The sequence below is a fragment of the Mercenaria mercenaria genome, unplaced genomic scaffold, assembly GCF_021730395.1.
Source record: "Mercenaria mercenaria strain notata unplaced genomic scaffold, MADL_Memer_1 contig_860, whole genome shotgun sequence".
Taxonomy (NCBI): domain Eukaryota; kingdom Metazoa; phylum Mollusca; class Bivalvia; order Venerida; family Veneridae; genus Mercenaria; species Mercenaria mercenaria.
This window is the reverse complement of record NW_026463770.1, coordinates 18,060-34,966: the sequence shown is the minus strand read 5'-3', so window position 1 is coordinate 34,966 and position 16,907 is coordinate 18,060. Positions and strand designations below refer to the sequence as shown.

At 34.2% G+C, this 16,907-nt stretch overlaps 1 protein-coding gene across 1 annotated transcript; it reads right to left on the bottom strand.

The window, feature by feature from the left end:
* Window positions 1-702: 702 nt before the first annotated feature.
* Window positions 703-14,715, bottom strand: LOC128554908 (uncharacterized). Its single transcript, XM_053536243.1, has 3 exons — window positions 14,676-14,715; window positions 5,498-5,886; window positions 703-3,875 (listed from the first exon to the last, which is right to left on the bottom strand). Exons 2-3 carry the CDS (start codon window positions 5,848-5,850, stop codon window positions 2,507-2,509), a joined length of 1,722 nt encoding a protein of 573 aa, XP_053392218.1. The 5' UTR covers window positions 5,851-5,886; window positions 14,676-14,715; the 3' UTR covers window positions 703-2,506.
* Window positions 14,716-16,907: the final 2,192 nt, after the last annotated feature.

Below are 16,907 nucleotides of genomic sequence, written 5' to 3'. Positions count from 1 at the left end.
TTATTATTCCTTTGCTAAAATGGTTGGGTGCAACTTCGAGAGTACAGATCACTTCTCAGCTGGCCAACTGGGGTTGGGGGCGCGGGGATTGGGCACGAGCCCACAGGCCCGGCCCTGGATCGGAGCATGTATCACTAGAAAAAATACGTATACCGTATTACGCAAGGGCCTCAATGAAGATTAACTTATTCAAATGAGTCCGTTCGTTAAATAAGGGCTTTGATTTTATCATTATGATATTGTTCTTATACAACAAAAAACGTGTGGGTGAGCACAACACTTCTTAGATGGTAACACATACAATGATATGATTGTAATTCTGTAGTGCCGTCATGGAATTAATAAAACTTTCTAACGTAAACGTAATTACGAAACGGTATACTGAATCCGTAAAATTTTAGGCCAATTTGTGGTCTAGGGGAGACAATTTCATCCAATAGTAATGCAATAGTATCTCCCTTAGACAATTATTTGCAAATAACATTTACGGATTCAGTAATCCGTTTCCGATTTACGTTTACGTTAGAAATGTCTAATATCAGGTATATCGAATATTTATCCTGCAATTTTATAATAATATTGATATCATTCATATGTGTATTATATTAGATAGCAGCTAACCCGCCACTTTCGTATTCTAATTGTCTTCGCTGTAATACTATGGGGAGTTATCAAAATTAAATAAAAAAAAACTGCCAAAAACACAGACTTTATTAGATTTAGTCATTATCAAAAATGCACTTATTACTCTAGTAAGAAATTGCTTTGATACATTATGAGCAAATACATAAAATGTAGGTGTGGGGTAAAAAGGTAGAAGTAATTAGTTTGATATTCGACGTTTGTCTTCTGACAAAATGGTATTCGGCCGAAATAAACAAATAATATATGTCAGTCATTATTCTTAACCTTATACTTTCCAGTTGTTTTAGCATATTTTTGCATGCAGTTATGTTGTGTTCAGTTTAGTAATTGTTGTGCGCATGTCTAACGGAAGACGCCGTCACGAAAACACGAAAACTCTACAAATTAGATATTTGACGTGTTTTGACCGGGCGAAAACACGAAACCTCGACAAATAAGGTTCGAGTTTTCATATCGGCGTGGCGAAATCACAACAACACAACGGCACGACAAATAATGGGTACCAACACGACATGTTCGTACCCGCAAACACAAAAACTAAAAACAAATATGTCGTGTCGGCGCCCTCTAAACCTCGTGTTTACGTGTAACATGTGTGGAGGTTTCGTGTTTTTGTGTTGTCGCCTCGCAAACACACTAAAATGGCAGAAATCAGCCACCATATATACGTCGTAATTTTCAATTGAAAAGAATAGGGCGAATGTAAATATTATGCAACAAATACACACACTGCCCGTCCTAATCAGTAAGTCATAGTGCAAAGCGTCATAGCAGCACCCTGAAAAATAAACCCCACTTAAAACAGGCAAATATTTGTTGAATATCCACAAAGATGTAGATAATATCCCTAGATAACGTGTAAAAATTGAAATAACATACTAGTACTAGTATCCAAAACAGAGATTTGCTCTTGGATAAAAACACTGTCATTCAGATGTGTATTATTATATAAAAATCCTTCACATCTGAACTCCTATGATTTCATTCAACGACAGATCTCTAAATGAAATATATTATTTCTTAAATAAACCACCATATATGTACATTTACTTGTTGTTTACTGTCTTAAATAACACTTTTTATCCAGTATGGCTGGTTCTCAGCAAAAGGCAATAGAAAAGTGTTATTCTGCTGGAGTAACCTCCACTGTTAAAGAAATATGCTTATATTTAAGGCATACAACAGAACATATGAACGTCTGTCATCACATCACTTCTGTAATTCTATCATCAGGACATGTTCAAGGCATTTGTATGTTGCGAAGTTCAAAGTGATTTTATTTATATAACGAAAGCCACTTGAAATGAGTAAGAGATGGCCAGTTAGAATTTTTCCTCTGTATACATGTTTAGTATGTTTTTCTTCGTGCTGAACATAGAAATTATAATCAGCTGACACTAAGCAAACTATAAGGCAATCATAAATAACAAGGAAGGGAAATGTGCAAAGTCATCTTATTAAATAATGAAAATTTAAGAAGAAAAAAACAACGTTAAACTTTCGTCATAATTTAACTAAAGCAACTTTTAACACTGGAATAAAGGCATCAAATATGAAAAGTCCATTTATACATGAAATACCAGTTAACGATCCGTTATTGTTTCTTTGTATTGTTACGCAGACTTATTTACTGGGGATTCTGGGCTACCAGTTCAGTCAGGCACTAACTGCAATCACTTTCAAACACGGTGATGTTGTTAGACAAACACAAATCGATCACTTGAAATTCACATTTTTGTTTTTGTTTTTGTTTTAGATTAATATTCTCACTTTTATCGAGACAAGCAACTTTGTTTACTTGCCACTTCCGACTGACAACAGGTATGTTTTTATAGATTACCTGAAGTCTTTCAACAGGACGTCAAATACTGAGTTCTATCAGCGAAATATTGTTGCTCAGAGAACCGAAAACCAGTTTATGCTTTTTACTATCGTAACACAATGACTGAGGATATTTGATGCCCTGGTCGGAAGCTATTAATTCACCCAGAGATTTGCCGTCACTTCCAAACATCATGATATTATGCGATAAACATCCTGCCACAAACACAGTACCATGACTGGATATACACGCAGCTTTTATCTGTTTCAGCTTTGGTTCTGTCAGCATCATATTAACATTCTCACTAGCGTCGAGACAAACAACACTGTTATCCATGTCGGACACATACACGGATGTTTTATTACTGGCGACTGGGAGTACACGTCTCGATGTTGTTGATTTGAATAACTGTTTCCCGGAAGAATCATTCTTAAGGGTCTTCATCAGCGTGCCAAATTTGCAGTAGATATCTGCACCATTTCCATTATAACTCCATAATGTATCAGCAAATCTGACGAATCCAAAATAAGCACCGCCTTTAATATCAAACTGAATTGTTTTTAACATCTGAGCACCAGCTGACACAAACTGTACCTTATCATTACTCAACTTCACAGCTACCTCATTTATGCCAGTGCAACATATTCCCGTCGGACCTGCTTCTAGGTCACAGTGATCACTGACTCTGTACTGATCATCAAGTCGCTTAATTTTCCTATTAGCGCAATCTGCCAGAATAATGGTTCCATCTGAAAGCTGACAGATACCCACAATGTTACACTCTGTCGTATCCGAAGATTCCTTTACAGATTGTATCACTATACCCATCGACTTAACCCTTGGTGGTACGTTCAAGGTTGACGTTTTCTGACACACGTTATTTTCTACTTGTACCAGGGACGTAGCACTCATGATTTGATCGAGCAACACATTATTCTCTTTGCATGTGATTTTCTTTGATTCAAAGTAACAAGTTTCGTTACAAAGGTTTTCGGCAGCTGACAATATAACCCTTTGTAGCTTTTGTTTCACAAACTGTTCGCTTTTATCAAAGTTCCCCGACGAATTCAGTTGTCGTCTGCAGTTTTCTAACATTGTAATACTTTTAATTACAGTATCCCGCTCCTTTGCTAACTCTTGTATTAGACTGGTGTGCAAAGTGTCTACAGTCTTTAATGTTTCGTCAGCAAGCTTTTCAACGTGTTGAAAAAGCTTATTTTTTGTTTGTTGTACTTGCATCCGTATCTCTTTATTTTGCTTCCCGACCGTTTGGATGTTTTCATCTTTGTTTTGTTTCATCTCAATCATTTGCTTCAACGCACTTTCAACCTTTTCAACAAAAATCTCGCCTGACTGTACAGAAAAGCGGGTGACTGCCTCTTCAATTTCAAACACATCTGTACATGACCTAAAATGTGTACGAGAATGTTAAGATATACAAGGATAACTTTAGCAGGCAAAATAATACACCCGTAACACCGCCTTCCTGTATAAAATAAAGACCCGTGTAAAACAAGAACTGTCACTATTGGTGACAAATGCCCCCAAAGCGTGCCAGGAATGCTACAGTTGTCTGCGCAAAAAAATCACACATCATTTCGTGATCTCGGCCTTGACCCGAAAGACCCAGGTCATAAGCGTGACATACCTTCTCAATGTGATTAACATTTGTGTCAAATTATTTTCAAATCCCTTGATAAATGGCAAAGTTATGGACTAGACAAGAAACACCTCTGACTTCTAAGTGTGACCTTGACCTTTGAGCTAGGCGTCTGGGTCTTGCGCATGACACGTCATCTGAATATAGGGAACATTTTTGCCAAGTCATTTTAAAATCCCTTCATCAATGGCAGATTTATGGACCGGACACGAAACAGACCCTGTTAACCTTTAACCTCTAAGCGTGACATTGACCTTAAAGCTTTGGGTATGAGTTTGTGCATGACACGTCGTCTCATTATGGTCTCATTTATGCCACGTTATTTCAAAATCCCGGCCCGGACAAGAATTTACACGGACGCACAGACACACACACACACACACACACACACATGGACGGACGGACGGACGGACGGAAAGTACTTTAAAATCATCTTCCTGTCTTCCAAAAATGAACTCAATCCATATATCCTTTCAAGAGTTATTATGGAAGGGCATTTAAGTAAAAAATCCATTCATGTAAATGGCTTATTCTTGCATGTAAATTACATTGATACAATGTTAAATTAATATTCTAATATTCTTTGATATAGCTGCCATACATCTATGTTCGTCATTTAGTCAGTATCTTTTTGGTAAGCACCCCTTTTAACTGTTAACGGTACTGTTAACGGTACTGTCCAAATTGAAAAATGAACAAATTCATTATAGAAATTTAGCAGGGTAAGGGATAAAAGTTGAGCTTTAAAATGCGCATGCGCACGGATACGTCTTGGACAAAAACATGTTACAGGACTGTTTCAAAGATAACATGGAAGTGATAATATTGTATTTTTGCGGAAGAACGTTCTGGAAATAATGTGTTTCGGAGTCACGTTGTTGTTTACTTGCTATTTTGGCATGATTTCCCGAGATAACTGAGTAAAGTGCTCAGATCTGGTGGAAAATGAATAGCAACCAGTATTCGGGAATATACCGTCATTGACACTAATTTCTAAATAACAGAAAATAATAATTTTTTGTTGCTTTCTAGCGCTTGTCACACTTACGTCCTTAATGTCATGATGTGTTTGACCAAACATTATTATTGAAGAGAAATTACTCAAGATTCAAGAATTATCTGCTCCAATTACTTAAACAGTAGTTACGGATCTTTGTTAGTTTCACGCGAAAGAATTTCTTGGATCGCAAGATTACAAATGATGTGGAAATTAGCCTAAAGAAACGATTTACCAAAGTTGATAAGATTTATTTGTGCCTAGCACATGTAGAGTTTTTAAATCGAGTGAATGGGATATGGTTCAACGACGTGTAACAGCATAATAAAAGTTACATTACTTATTTTAAGTGACAACATGAACTTGCACAAACCTGTGATCATTAGCAATGCATAGAGCACAGTATACCATATCATGAGAACGGCAGTACATCTCAACATCTCGTTCCGCATGTGTAGCGCATTTGTCTCTTTTCTTCACTGCTCCTTCACTGGTACCAAAACTATGTTCGTGCTGCTGGAAGTCTTTTTCAAGCAGGTTGTGTTTCTTCGTTGCGGAAAACTTTTTATGATATTTTGTACAAGCTGTACAAAGATATTCCTTACACTCCGGGCAGTATTTCACTGCTTCTTGATTGCTGCCGTCTTCTGCGCACGGTGTGCACGCGTACTCAAATTCTGCATCAGAACCCCGCACTGAAACATTGAAACCACCTCCTTCTGCCATCAGAATGTTGTCTTCTTTTAACTTCCCAACTGTATACTGCAGTAAAAATAACAACATAATATGAATAACGTATGCTAGGTACATACGAAACAAGAAAGCTATTATGACCCTTAATCGCTCTTATGAGTGCATTGTTAAGTATTGCACGATAGGTATTGCACTGTTTAAATGTGATTTTCTTATTAATTGTTTAGAAGTAGAGGCCACAGCAAAGAGTTTGTCTATATAAGAGGAGGTAACAGCACTGAATCTCAAAGCTCGCGCTCCCTAGCTTCCGCTTAAGCCGCACTGAATGTACTCCATGTTCCCGACGGACCAGAAATACAGCAACACTCTAGGTGAAAATTTAAACTTCCCTATACAGCCATGCAATTGTATGGTTCCGGTAGCTTTTGACATGTACAGTAACGTAATAGGACACCAACAGTAACTGTCTACGGTAGGTATATGCTATTCTAACAACTACTTTGTAAAATATTTAAATATCCAAACATTGTTATTTTCAAGAATGAAATTATTAACTCCTTCTTTAAATCACTAGAGAAAATCCATCATCCTCATCGGAGACATTTTTTTGGTGCAGTGATTTAAATATAGTGTTCCATGAAACTATTTCTGCAGTTCTGCAGGGATGCATTTTTAATTTCAATATTTTGTTTAACAATTCTGTGTAATCCTACTCCATTGTGAAAAGTTTTCTATATAACCATTTAATTGGTGTTAAAGAGAGTCACCTGATTACTGGTATGTTTATGAAGAAAAATATTTTGAGTTTTCTAATTAGCTATTATGACAAGTCAATTGCGAATCAAGTAGCCTTAAACTATTTTTTGACAGAGGGTTTTAGTATATCGAATTAAACGCTGGTCATCATGGTCATTGTCTTTAATCAAAAACACAATGATACATAAAATTATTCACGTTTTTCATTGTCTGCTAACTATTTTGTCTCCAGTTCCCGGTACTTATTTTACCGCGTTTTCTGCTTGCAATTCACGATTTTCTCATGTTTTCAGTGCACTATATAAGTGATTGTTAATTGATATTCTTCACTCGAGGTTGAATATTTGACAGCATAACAAGTATTTTGATTATTTGTTTATTCTCGTAAGAAAACTTGACAAACCCTTCTGAGACGAATATTCAGTTTTTGGACATCATTTGCATCTGGAAATGAACACTCAACGTAATACTCAGCGAAAAAGGTAGCAATTTCGGAAAGGTAAAGATTTATTACTTTTTTCTATGTTCCGTAGTGTTTTGTCAAAATAAATATTTTTAGTTTGAAAATTTGACACGTGTAACGGGAATGTCCTAGAATTTATCAACATACTGTTTCCACAAAATGAGACATTTCATATTGCTTAAAGTTTTGATTTTTGCTAGAATATCTTTTACAAAGATTATTGACATGGTAAGGTTCATCAAAGCTAAGGGATATATGCTAATACGGACTTACAAAATATCTTGTTTTAATTTCGGCCTACTGTGTACTTGAATTAGTGGTAATGTTGGCTGTAGAAATTTGAAACAGTTTATCTGTAAACATTTTGAATATTTTAAGCGGCGGATATGTTACCTATATAGCAAATTTGTAAGTGACGAACTTCATAATCCTTTGTTATTCGATTTTAATAACCGCAGAGAAGGTTTTCGGGTCACGAAGTTTTCGTGCAAATTGTGCAACAAATTACTCCGTCTGGTCAGACTGTTCAAATAAAGAAAACGTGCATATTAAAATTTGTTATCTGTTTTGTATATTTTCAGTTAGTTTTATGGTACATCTGCACAAGGTTTGTATAACACATATAGATGCGTTTACTTGTTTTTCTCTGTGACTTTGCAGATGTTTTCTTGCTTAATGTGTTATTTTATTGTTAATGTTATTTAATATAAATTCACGACGAAAAAACCTGCTATTGAAGGAAAGACATATTACATGTATATACTTCTGGGACGAGATTTATGAACTAGTACATAAAAGGTGTGCATATTGTATCAGTAAGTAGAAGCGAAGCGAAGCATACGTATTCGTACTTTAATTTATCGGGCGTAAATGATTCAGTAGTTACAGTCGTCGTATTTAAAGCGTTAACAATTCGATTTAATATAAGATATGTTAATTATTCTTTCTTCAGATGATGCTATTGGCTTTTAGCATAATCAGAGAAAACAACAATAGAAAGTTGCTGATTGATTTTGAATCGTGTGATGTTGTGATTAGCACAGAAGCTTTGACTTGCTTAAATGTAGACCACGTGGTGGATATGTTTTCATAAATTAAATTGCAGTGAAAAGATAAGTATATGTTTAGATAAATTTGGTTTTTAAAGCTACTTGCCCATAGTTTAGGTAAAAAAAAATTTCAATGTTAATTTCCGCCTTGTTTGGCATAGAATGTATATATGACACTGAAAAAAATGATGAAGTGGGTGAAAATAAAGTTAGATATTGGAAAAATGCAAGAATAATGTAAATTGGCTGCATTACTTCAAAAGCGCTGAAACTGTTTGTTCCTTCTGCACACTATATTTGGTTATTTTTAAAGAGGCATCACAAAATAACTGTATTCTTTTGTATTTCCATGATGGTAATTATACATGTTTTGCATGAAGAAAATGAGAAATAACAAGTATCTAGTTACAAATTGACAGGGACATATATATGGCCAAGACAATGTGTGTAATGTTTTAAGATTTTATTGAATTACTGTAGCAATATGTACATAAATCAGTGTATTTAGTTAAATTTCGATCACATTTTGTTTCAACAGTTTAAGATAGTTATTCATATATATTTTTGAAACTATGCTGAAAAGAGATTTCCTGAATAAGTTTGCAGATGAAGTTGTCAAAACACGTTTATTCAGGAAAGGCCTAAATTGTCCACCTAAAATCTTGTGGTATAGCTGTATTTTAAGAATGATTTTCATGAAGATTTTGTTGGTGAAAAAGTAGGTCACTAGGTCGTGGTGGGTCTTTAAGAGTATCTTTCAAAAAATCTTATGCCACTAGTCACTTCAAAGTACCCTCTTGTTATGGAATTTTGAGAAAAATTATTAGAGATGATCAGCCGTTAACGTAGAGCTCGTTTATTGATGTGCAATTCAGTATTCAGAATTGGTTAGAACTATGATAAAAATTTAGTATTTGTTCTTATATTTTAGTTGTAACATGAAGTCACCAACACGTCAGTGATGTTGATTTTGAATCGTGTGATGTTGTGTTTAGCACAGAAGCTTTGATTTGGTTAATTGTAAACCACGTGGTGAATATGTTTTCAAGAATAAAATTGCAGTGAAAAGATAAGTATATGTTTTAGATAAATTTAGTTTTTAAGACTACTCGGCCATAGTGTAGGTAAAAATTTTCAATATGTTCATTTCTGCCATGTTTTGCATATGACACTTAAAAATGAAGTGGGTGAAAATAAAAGTTAGATATTGGAAAAATGCAAGAATAATGTAAAATGTGTGCATTATTTCAAAAGCGTTTCAACTGTTTTATACTTTCTGCACAATATATTTGGTTATTTATAAAAGTATCTTGCAAAACTCTTATGCCTGTAAGTTTGTACCACTAGTCATTTCAGAGTACTTTTATGGATTTTTGAGACAATTTATTACTGAGTTATCTATGTTGCTTTTAGCCTTTCGTGCATTAGTACGTTTTTTGCCATTAAGTCATGCATTATTGTGTTGCCTGTCTTATTGCAGTTGTGTGATAAATTCAACTACAAAAAGAAGTACATCTGTGAAAGATATTGTTTTGGTATATTGAGCTGTTTAAAGAACGACCGTGCTATGATGCATTTGTTTTTACATTTTTGCCGTACTTTGAGACCACTGACCGTTTTATTTTTGTTATACTATGAGAGTTTTACATGTAGATCAATCTTAAATCTGTTGATTGTTGTTTTCAGATGTCGTGATTAGGAAAACGTTGATTCGTAGATGATATTTATTTTAGAAGTTGTAAGGCTAACAAAAAACTACAATGTACGAAAATCTGCTATGAAAATATGAAATATCTAATATATAATGTTCTTTTCAATGACGGATGTTTTGATATATTCAGTAGTTTTACGACCGTGCTGTGATGGTGTTTGTTCTTGTAATTTTTCGAATATGAGGCTACTGTTCGTTTTACCTGGGTTTTTACCCCAAAATATAATCATTAATCCATTAATTATTTTAGATGTGATAACCGTAACATTGTTTGGCTGACATAAATTTCAGACGTTTTCAAACTGTAGTTATTAGCTTAACGAAGAGATTGTTTGATTGATATACTGTTTAGATATTTTAATTAAAAGTATGTGAAAACTGCGACGGAAGATAAGTATTTGGCTATAATGCGGAAATAGTGACCGTTTTACTTTGGTTGTGCTAGGAAAGCATTTGCGTTTCTTGGTGAAAAAGGAACATTTTACTGTGGCCGTGCTGAGAAAGCGTTGGCTGTTTATTTTAACCGTACATTATTACGTTGACTGCCTTATAGTCAGTGTTGTGAAAACATTAGCTATGACACTTTTACTTTTGCCATATTTTGAAAGTGTGGGATGCTTTGTTCTAGTCGTGCATAATTGCGTTCACTTTCTTATTATTAGTGTTGTGAAAACGTTCGGTATTGTAATTTACGTCGGCTGTGCTATGGAAGTGTTGGCTGTTTTATTTTTGTCGTGTATCATTTTGTTGACCGTTTAATTTCTGTGTTGTGAAGTCATTAGCTACAGCATTGGGTACTGCATTAATGAATTATTATTATATTTTGATAAATGAAGTTGTTTTAAAAACGACAGTGTTTTGTCTTTTCATTTTCGACATATTCAATTACGTTAATTGTGCTGTGATATATATATATATATATATATATATATATATATATATATATATATATATATATATATATATATATATTTATTTATTTATTTATTTTATCTAAATCAATCGTTAATCTTATTATGTTCTTTTCAGATGTAGTGATCAGTGTTACCTTGTTTGGTGGATATTTATTTCTGTTGAGCTAAGAACAACACTGAATAGATAAGTATACATTTGTAATATAGGGAGTCGCTTCAAACTTAATTTAAAAGGATACGCGAAAGCACTGATTTTTTACATTGTGCTTGTACGGCTAAGTGTTACCTGTTCAAGCTCAATTTGCTAAGGAAGATATGTCGTTTTGCTTTAACTATACTGAAAAGGGTTTTACTGTTTTGACTGGTTATAACGCAAAAGAGCTGACTAGCCAAACAAGTGTTTATATTAAACTCTGCAGTAAGTGTTACTTTTGGATGTTGTGAATAGTTTAACGTATATCGTTTTAGCGAAACTTTGATAACAAGACATGATGTTGTTGTTTTATATTTCGAGTCCGTGATGCGAAAACATTAGCCGTTTCATTTCTGCTAAACTTTGCAATGTTGTCTGTAATTTATTTTTGCCGAGTTCTTTCTAAATGAAATATTTAATATGTGAATTAATATTTTCAGATGGTGTGCAAGTCGTAGCTTAATGTAGATAGTAAGATGGATATGTAATTCATATAAAACTTGGTGAGAACTGCAATAAAAGATAAGTATACTTTTTGAGTATCAAGCTATACGTGTCTGTTTTACTTCAGCTGTTATGTGAAAGCGGTGGGTGTTTGGAAAAAATAACAGTTTTACTTTGGTAGTGCTGTTGAAGCGTACGCTGTACCGAAAAAGTGACCGTTTGGTCGTGTTGTGAAAGCGTTTGCTGTAAAAAGTGATATTTTGCTTTGGCTGTGCTGAGAAAGCATGGGCTGTAAAGTGTAGTCGTGCATTATTGCGTTGACTGTCTTTTGAATGCTTTGTTTAGGATACATTAATATGTGGCCGTGCTGTGTTTACTTTGGCTAGCGTTCTAAAAACTTTGGTTATTTCTAAAAGAATCTTTTGAATTATTACACTACAATTACCTTCTTTGTTTAGCTCGATTGGAATCCTGTCAAATACTAAGACCTGTATCCTATATTTGTGTTTGATGTTTTTGTAGTTAGGAACATGAAATTAGTGAATAATTGATTTACTCACGACATAAAGTGAGTAAATAAAATTATTCACGTTTTTCATCGTCTGCTAACTATTTTGTCTCCAGTTCCCGGTACTTATTTTACCGCGTTTTCTGCTTGCAATTCACGATTTTCTCATGTTTTCAGTGCACTATATAAGTGATTGTTAATTGATATTCTTCACTCGAGGTTGAATATTTGACAGCATAACAAGTATTTTGATTATTTGTTTATTCCCTCCCACCCACCCTAACAGACATTTCAAGTTTCTTAATAGTTATTGCTGATGGCTTATAACTGTATTCGAATATCAAAGGCAGATTTGACTTTTTGACTGTGATTTAAACAGGAGTAATCATTTAGTTCTAGAGAGATTCCTCAGGACAGACATTACGTCTCCTTTATGTTCTGATAGAAAATAAGGTTCACAGTTACGTACCTTATATTTCAAGAGTCTTTAGACATGAACAGTTCCTTGATAATTATTACTGTTGAGTATTCATGTATTACTAGAACTTTAAAGGCAGATATACATTTAACATTATATGAGAACATTTGAATTCTTCATGCCAGACTCAGTATCTACATTTAGAAAAGTAACATTCACAAGTACGCATTTAATTCTATATCTATATATTTTATGCTTTTTTTTCCCATGCAATGTTATTCTTTCGTTATCAGATGGAAATTGCCGTTATCATCTTTTGAGCTGGTTTTCATTTTATTTTTGATTTTACCTTGAAAGAATGTTATGTTTTACACATTGCACATTTTTTCTTATTTTGGTGTTATTCAACGAAGCTGTGAGAAACCAGAATTGCCATCTAATATGCTGTTTAACTATAATTCTAGATAAGATGAGTTCAAGTTATTACATTTGGTTCATTCGGGACCTAATAGAAAGCATATTTTTACAGTTTAGATTTTCATGTACATCTGATTGTATGTTTGCCTTAAATTTTGATAGTATGTTTTCAGGCTGAGTGGTGTACAAAGATAAAGATAACCACATTTACCCCACTTCTACTGGTCGATCATCAACACATCGCACAACATCGTACCGTCTGACATTTGCAAGACAAATACATTCGTATTTTTTGTACATTGGAATGTTGTCAAATACTAAGACCTGTATCCTATATTTGTGTTTGTTGGTTTTTAGTTAGGAACATGAAATTAGTGAATAAATGATTTTCCTGCGAACGTTGTAATGATACTGACCCATTGGTTTGAGAGAAAATGTCATCTGAAGCAGGCGACAGACTAATGACGATCAGGTGAGCTTATCTAATAACTGACTATAATTTAACATAAATACTTTTACATGCTAAATCTATATATCGTAGCATATAACTTTGATAGGACAAACAACGATATACGCTAACGGTCTATTATTAAATGGTGCTACCAAATTTGATCTGAGCAAAACAGCTAACTTTATCATAACAAATCGCCCACCTGAAGAGGACCTTGAACATCTGACCTTGTTTCTGACCAAGTTTGATGAACATCCTTTAAGCAGTTCATTAAACGTTTGTTTCTATATTTTGCTGCCACGGACGGCCCAAGATATGCGTAGCCATAACAGCAAACGTCATGATAAGAAGTTGTTCATGATAAGAAGTTGTTTTAAAAAAATGGAACCATTATAATGGTGCTACAGACCAAGTTTAATGAAGTTCCAGCCAGTGGTTCAAATCTAGCAGCCTCTCAAATATTTCCCACCCCGCTGAATGATAGCATTACATTGATGCTACAGCCCATGCTTGACGAAGATCCATGATCCGGTTCATGAATCATGAAAAATCGTTTAAAGGTGTGTTTTGTCTCTTTTTTAATACTAGTGGCCCCTAATAGGCCAACAGTCATCATTGAACAAATTTGGAAGAAAACTTTATAAGATCAAGTTTTATGAAGGTCTATTAAGCGGTTAATAAGAAGAGGTCGTTTAAAGGTTTTTCATATTTTATGCTCATGGCCCAAAGCTAAGCTATAGCAAATAGCAGAGGTCCATCCTAGCATGCTACGGACCAAGTTTCGTGTATTTCTAGTCAGTAGATTTAAAGACGAAGATATTTAAGTACAAATGTTGACACAGGACGCGTGATGATGGATGAGTCCGTAGACAGGCAATGGATTAACCAGTAATACTTTTAGCTCACCCTGAACATAATTCAGTTGAGCTAAAAATTACTGAAAATACTTTTTTTTCATTTATACATGTATACATTTAGATCAAGATCTTTTTAATAACATATCGAAATGTCAAACATATCGAATCACACAAAGATATACTTTTCTAATGACCACAAACAATCAGTCATCGTACGCCACGTGGTAAGTGTTATTGTTAAAAAGCTAAACCTAAGACTGACTTGAGTAAATAGTTTCCATGAATTTAGAGAAGCGGGCTAAAATGAAACATAGCGTAACAGATTTACGGGTGTAAACTGCACAACCTATCGCAAAGTTTTACTTTAACACATTGTGACAACCATAAGAATCTTTTGATATTAAGACTTGTAGATTACCTTTCAGACTTATGTTATAGTACACATTTAAGGGACATCCGCCATAATCTTCATTAGATCTACATAGACTGAGAAATACAGTATAAAAAAAGCTGTAGATCTAAACTCTATTGACCTATATTTGAGTGACGTCAATAATAGTCTAAAATGTGTAATTTCGCTCAGTAATAAATAAAACAGATCCTTTAAGATGTATAATAATTTTAACACTAACAACTAAAACAGTCAAACAAAGTAGTAAAGCGGTTTAAGCACTTACTTCAACGATTTGATTCTCCGACTTTCGTTTTCGCCTGCAGCAGTTTCAACTCTAGTTATATGCTACTCAGATTTGCTTCTTACTACATAACCGAAACAGCATACAAGTTCTCCGCTGTCCGCTAAATCTTATTAATTTGAATAGAATCTATTTAAAGAAATCAAGATTATATTTAGCCAAAATGCATTAGAAATGCAAGTTTATAACAAACTTTTCTACCCCCTTTTTGACATTGTGCCGAAATTGATAAATGATCTAATTTTATGTTGTTAGATTTGTATCAAGAAATAGGCAAGAGGTCTGCAGCGGAAATAATACGCGAGTTTAGGAGAACGACACATGATTATGACACCACAATTGATGTCACGCATCCGAAAGGAAATTTGAGCATTACTATGGAAATGTATTGACGTTTTAGGTTCTATTGTAACTTAATGTAGTTTAAAAATGAATAAAGATCTTCAGTGTATAATAATATGAATTTCTCATACCTATCCGATCTCATTATCTATAAGAAATAAACTCAAGAAATTGTTTTTGGTAACAGTGTCGTATACAACTTAATTCTTCTAGCCTTACAATTTTCATTTTTTATGAACCAATATCAAGAAAGCAATTATCTGAAATCCTGGCTGCAGTAGCTTAAATTGCTGACGCACATTATTTTTAAATGTCAATGTTTTCATTTTTGATGAACCAATACCAAGAAAGCAATTATCTGAAATCCTGGATATTGTGGCTTTAATTGCTGATGCACACTATTTTAAAATGCCAATGTCTACCTTTGTTACCAATATTGGACAAAGATGTATCGTTAATAATGATTATTTGAAATTGTTCACACATAACGTGCCTTAACATCATGTATAAATGGAATAATACAGACACATGAAATGGACTCAAGTTCCAAAAGGACCAATTCGTTTATTCAATTCGTTTATAAACAGATTGACATGAGTCCGACAATACGAGGGCAGCATCACCAGAAAATATATAAACACGGAGGGCTTCTTATGGCATTTATAAGCTCTCTCTCGAAATGTTTTGTGTTAAACACATTTACAAAAACACTTCAAGCAGCATTAACTGACATACTTTATAAATTATTATGCTGCATGCAAATGGTACGTTTTCCGTTTTTGTTACAAAATGCTAATGTTTGAGATATTCCTTTTCTGATACAATCATGTACAGTAACATTATTAACATTATTAACAAACACTCCTTTCATTGCTTAATTCCCGCCACACTGCACATACAGTTAAATACATCTCCGTAATTTTAAAGTCTTACAGATTTCCTTCCTTTCTGATATACATATATATAAGTAATACAATATAACACCAGACTTCAATGATGGTAACTACAAAATGTGCATCCATTTGCTAAACAAGATGTCTTGTCTAAAAGTTCTCATTGAAAAACATAGATCAGTAATGCCAGAAAAGTCTTATCAGCGTATTATTTAAACATGAATACATATTTCAGTATTTCTTAACTGTTCGACTTAGAAGGAGAACAATGCTAAATTCGCAGATTTTGAGTAATTCAAAGGCCATAATCCAAGAGTGTCTGAGGTGATTTGGCTGGTTATCAAACATGGCCGAGATATTATTCCCACAAACATTGTCAACAAGTTTTGTGAAGATCGGATGAAAACTGTTCGACTAAGACAGGGACATGGCTAAATTTGCAGTTTTTCGAGTAATTGAAGGGCCATAATTCAAGAGTGCCTGGGGCGATTTGGCTTGTTATCGAACTTGGCCGAGATATAATGCCCACAAAAATTGTCAGCAAGCTTGGTGAAATCAGATGAAAATTGTTTAACTTAGAGAGCGGAAATATTTTTGGACGCCGACCGCCCGCCCGCCCGCCGCCCGATACAGGTGTTCACATAATACACACTGCTCTTGTAGAGATAAAGAAAAATCTTGTCCGGCTTTCACAGGCCGAACTGCTGGCTTGATTCCGACGAAACATGAGCAAATCGCCGATACGTTCCGCTTCGCTGCACAAATTGTCCGCCAGAGATAAAGGTATACATAGGGGAGACATATGTTTTTGTGAGAAAACACCTTTTAGTATGTAGATAAATTGCTCATTTTACAGCTTATAAAGACAAATAAATCGCAATTTAAAAACCTTACATATAAATGTTTCTCATGTGTGCATACAGATGATGCAAATTGAACGCATACTATGATATAGGTTACATTAACAACAAAAATATGT